We start from the raw sequence: 5404 nt of genomic DNA on the forward strand, positions 1-5404 counted from the left end.
GTGTGTGTGTGTGTGTGTGTGTGTGTGTGTGTGTGTGTGTGTGTGTTGGGGGAGACAGAGTTTGGCAAATGGCTGGCTCTGTGGATAAAAAGCTGCAGGGAGGATTAAAAGAGAAAACATGGGGAAAAATAATCTGAGGCAGGATGACATCATGCAGCGCAGATCAGCCTCATGAAGGTGAGCCTCACTGTAATGGCAGAGGACATGATGAGTGGTCTTCAGTTCAATTCAAGCTGCCCTCGAATTGAACTGAATGTTAAATTCAAGTAAATACTATTATTATTTATTATATTATGCAGTGCTAAATCACTACAGTGATTTCCTCAATGTGCTTTATATTGTAAATTAAAAACCCTACAATAATACAGACAAAACAGAGAACAAGAACAAATCAATCAGACGAGGGACAGTGGGAGAACTCTTACAGGGAACAAACCTTCAGCAGAAGCAGCCTGCAGGAGGCACAGCAACAGGGAAAGAGAAAGAAAACGGAAAGAGAAGCTGGGAAGGGAGTTAACAGAAGGAGAGGAAAAAAATAGAGGAGAAACAATAGACTGAAAATCTGCTTGATCACCTGCTGAAAAGAAAACAACACAGTAAGGAAACCACAGCAAGAACCAACATAAGCATAAGCAACAGTAAATAATAAATATTCAGTGTTACTGAGTAAATGGTAAATGGTAAATGGCCTGTATTTATATAGCGCTTTACTAGTCCCTAAGGACCCCAAAGCGCTTTACACATCCAGTCATCCACCCATTCACGCACACATTCACACACTGGTGATGGCAAGCTACATCATGACTGAGCAGCATACAGTATTAATAGTGCATGATATGCTTAGATGTAGCAGCCAACCAAGATACTGTCTGTCTCTGAGTACCTGTTTGCACACCTTTGTGCACATCTGTGTTGTGAGCGCGCTTTTATTCATTAGGTTTCTCCATGTAAGTGTCTAACAGTGGGGGGCCAAAGCCCTCCCCCCAGGACATGAAGCAGGCATGGCAGATAGATCGATAGATAGATCGATATAAATATATATGACCCCCAGAACATGAGAGCACAAGGAGGAATCGCACCACCCACCTAGAAAAGAGCTGGGAGGTTACCCAGTAGCCACAGTGCAGAAGCCACAGAGGGCAGCTGCGACAAGCCCGCAGGCTCCGCTGCCACTCAATCCAAGCCCACCGCAGAGGAGAAACAGCCAGCCCAACAATTAGTCAACTCCCAGACTACATAAGACAATAGACACCCAGGTTGAGTTTATCCTCCACGTCTGTCAGATCCCCTGCCCTCCACATCTTTACGAGCAGAGACCACATGCAAAGGATGGTAACAACCTCTTGCCAGCTAAACACCCCCCAGTTCCACTGATGCACTAGAGGCCTCCTGCCCCTAGGCAGGGCCCCCGTGCATGCACCCACTCACAATCCTGTCGACACACTAATCAGGACCCAGGCCCAACCAGAACCCCAGCCTAGAGGCAGAGCACCCCCAGAACTCCAAGTCCATAAGCCTGCCCCAGACCCACCTAGGAGCAGCATGGCTACTGGTAGATTAATATGATCTATCAGACGGTCTCTATATTGGTTAGAATTATCATTATTTTAATTTTTCCAGTTCATGAGGACGGTCTTCTTGGCAAGCATAGGGCAGTGAGAGCCTTGTGGGCTGTATTCATCTCTGTAGTGACATCATCTAAGTCGACCAACAAGCAAACTGAAGTGGAGAATGGAATGTTACATTTCAAACACTTTGATAAGTCTTCACATATCCAGCACCAGAACCTCTGAACAGGTGGACAGAACCCAAGAGCTTGGACAAAACTGCAAGGTGTTTTCCCTTGACAGTGTGAGCAGTTCATAGAAGACATAAAACCCATACTGAACATCCATTGACCTGTATACTGTACATTATGTAGTATTTTGCATTGTATTAACTGTAGACTGAGATTTCTAATCAATTTCAAGTCTAAGGAGCCTGGAAAGAAAAGCATCTGGACTTCTTTAAGTTGCTTGAAGATGTTTCACGTCTCATCCAAGAAGCTTCTTCAGTTCTAGGGTCATATGATGATCATTTGACCCTTCCAAGGGCCCAAAGGCTCATCCTGTCACTAGCAGCAGTAAGCTCTACTGCTGCTGCTGTTGTGGCCCACAAGCCACAATACTCACTTAAGCAGCTACTCTCCCCACTGCTTCCACATCACAGCCCGGACAATCTCGCAATGGGACCTTTCTATCACCCAAAACACATTGTAGAGCCACAGAAACACCACCCCACATCATACAATTCTTCCCCAGCATATATAACCTCAGAGAGGGGATTGCTGACTGGGTCCAGATGCCAAACGAGGCCAATGAACAGCAGGTGCGTCCTGGAGAGAGGGCAGATTGAAAGCAAGAGAGAGGGGTGGGAGGAGCAAGAGAGGAGGAGGCAAAGAGAGAACACCACACCCACACAAGGGCAATTTCAAGAGGAGGCCCTGCTAGGGCTGTAACAAGCATTAATTAATGGCAGGACTTCTTTGAGCAGTTTTGTAGGAATGGGGTCTAAAAGACACGTTGATAGTTTGGAGGAAGTAATTACTGAAGTTAACTCAGCTGCAGAGAAAGATTCTAAATGAATATCACTGGTACTTAAAGTATCTGTAGATAATGTTATGTCTGTGAGATGATTATGAGTAATTTTTTCTGTAATGGTTAAAATTTCATTTGTGAAGAAATTGATTAACTGATTGCTAGTTAACGTTAAAGGAATAGTTGGGTCAACAGAGCTCTGACTTTTTGTCAGCCTGGCTACAGTGCTGAAGAGAAACCTAGGGTTGTTCTTATTTTCTTCAGTTTTCTTCTGTTTTAGCTTTACGGTGGGCAGCAAACTATTTTCCAGCCAGGGTAAAGAATGATGTTCCAAATTAATGAGCCATTTCCTCCCTAGCTTACATGTTATCTGCTTTAAGGTGTGCTCAGTTAAATAAACACTTAGGTGAGCATCGAGGGAAACAGGCAAATCCTTTGTGGCTAATTATTTTTGGCTAAATTCATTATTAATATTCTGCAATAACACTCCCCGAAATGTCTTTTCAATAAAGATGGTGCATCTATCTGCAGGATGTTGTTATTTTTCTTTTTTCATATTGCCCTGATGGCTCTGCTCCACTCATCTATGAAAGCCAAACACTTTGAGCTTTTAGCCAGTTAAACTGCCAACATTTGATCTGAGAAATCAGCCAGGAAGCCTTCCTCCACTACTGGCGGACATACTTGATTGACTATGCTGCCTACCATTCACTTTTCCTCCTTGGAAGCACTAAAAAAGATGAGTCATGTAAGTATCCAGATGTCATAGCTGGATAAATCCTTTTTGTCTTCCTGTTCCTTCAGACCTGCCAGCGAAGCCTCCAGTGGCAGTGGTTGTCGTCCTACAGAAGTGGCCCAAATTATAGACACCTTCGCCTTCTGAGATGCACTTCGGTTAGCACCAGTTTGATCATGTTTTGGATAGCGCTGTAATACACACTGGCTGTGATTTATGAAAGCATTTGTTGGCCCAACTTGGGCCAACAGAAACTTGGCTTCAACCTGGTGAAATGGTAAATAGCCTGCATTTGTATAGCGCTTTTCTAGTCCCTAAGGACCCCAAAGCGCTTTACACTACATTCAGTCATTCACCCATTCACACACACATTCACACACTGGCAATGGCAAGCTACATTGTAGCACAGCTGCCCTGGGGCGCACTGACAGAGGCGAGGCTGCCGGACACTGGCGCCACCGGGCCCTCTGACCACCACCAGTAGGCAAACATGGGGTTAGTATCTTGCCCAGGGATATTTGGCATGCAGCCAGGAGGGATCGAATCACCGACCTTCTGACCTTCTGATTAGTGGATGACCTGCGCTGCCACCTGAGCTACAGCCACCCACAAAGGAGTTCTTGCTTGGAATTTCTTCCCCCCCAATGTTCATTTCTCAGCTCTCCCCGGACCACTGGTAAAGGTAGAGGGCTAGCTTCTGTATTTAAATCCAAAATTCACTGTCGACAACTGTTACCCGTTTTCTACCCCAGCTTTAAAGTGCAGCTTCTGGAACTGAACTCCTTCAATTGTCTACACTGTGGTGTATGGTCCACTGAAATGGGTTAAGGATTTTTGTGTTAATTCTTTTGACTTACTTGTGCTAGGTTATGATCATGTTTTAATTGTTGATTATTTTAACATATATGTTTTTTCTGAGACTGGAACACTAGTAAAGGAACCTTATCAACTCTTATTTTCACTCAGTGGGTGAGTGATCCAACTCATGGAAATGGTCACACACTTGATCTGGTGCTGTCATGTAATGAACTTTTGTATATAAATAAAGAAATACAATTTTATTTATATAGCACTTTTCTAGACAGAATCACAAAGTGCTGCACATAAGATAACAAATAATAAAAGGGTAAAACAGACAAAATAAAACAGGCAAAAAATTAACCAAAAACAGTTTTAAAAAGGTGAGTTTTGAGTTGTTTTTTAAAAACAACTACCGAGTCCACAATTCTTAATGTATGAGGGAGAGAGTTCCACAATCTTGGAGTCACAGTGGCAAAAGCTCTGTCACCCTTTGTTCTCATCTTAGTCTGTTTTATAGCAAGTAAGCCCCGATCAGATGACCTCAGGGACCTGCTGGGGACATAGGGCTGTAGCAGGTTGGAGATGTAGGATGGTTCCAGCCTATGCAAGGCTCTAAATGTCAAGACCAGGATCTTAAAATGTACTCTAAATTCAACAGGAAGCCAGTGTAGCTGAAATAGCAATGGTGTCACATGTGAATACCTGGAGAATTTTGTCAACAGCCTAGCTGCAGCATTTAGCACAACCTGCAGACAATCCAGAGAACCTTTGCTTAGACACATAAACAAAGAGTTGCAATAGTCCAAGCGCGAGGAAATAAATGCAGGTACAGCTATCTCTGTCACGGTTTGGCATGGCAGACTGTGGGGATGTGGGGAAGGAGGACTCAGGCGCGGTGCTCTGTGTATAAACAGTGCGTTTATTTACAGTGTGTGGAAACAATAACAGTAAATCCCCGTGCTCTCCCGTGTCATGTTCTCCACTCTCGTGTGTCCACACACACCCTGTGCCTGCTGCCCTCCGATGTTCCTCCTGAGGGGAAAATAACAGAGGCAGCCATCAAGACACTTAATTCCAGTAAGCATACACTCACAGACTTAACTAAGCAGAAGACTAACATGAAATCTCAAGGAATGATCCCACGTCAGTGGAAGCTCCAAGACTCTCCTAAGTAACTCCCCTGACGAGCCCTGATCAGCGGCAGCTGTGTAGCTTCGGGTGTGGCCACACCCACCAGGCCTGAAGGCACCTGTAAACCAGTGTACATACACACACACAGTGGTGTCCATTG

General features: G+C 44.5%; 1 protein-coding gene across 2 annotated transcripts in view; it reads left to right on the top strand.

Annotated features, from left to right (window-relative positions):
• LOC102202239 (immunoglobulin superfamily member 21-like) overlaps positions 1-5404 on the top strand; it is a 47503-nt gene that overhangs the window by 4450 nt on the left and 37649 nt on the right. Inside the window, exon 2 of one of the 2 annotated variants that reach the window (XM_005745906.1) lies at positions 3381-3470. The exons of the other annotated variant lie outside the window; for it this stretch is intronic. Within the exon in view, the coding sequence (XP_005745963.1) occupies positions 3461-3470 (10 nt within the window). The 5' untranslated portion in view covers positions 3381-3460. The remainder of the gene's footprint in view (positions 1-3380; positions 3471-5404) is intronic. 2 annotated transcript variants of the gene reach the window in all.

The sequence above is a fragment of the Pundamilia nyererei genome, unplaced genomic scaffold (assembly GCF_000239375.1).
Source record: "Pundamilia nyererei isolate P.nyererei 1_Seehausen unplaced genomic scaffold, PunNye1.0 scaffold00169, whole genome shotgun sequence".
Taxonomy (NCBI): Eukaryota; Metazoa; Chordata; class Actinopteri; order Cichliformes; family Cichlidae; genus Pundamilia; species Pundamilia nyererei.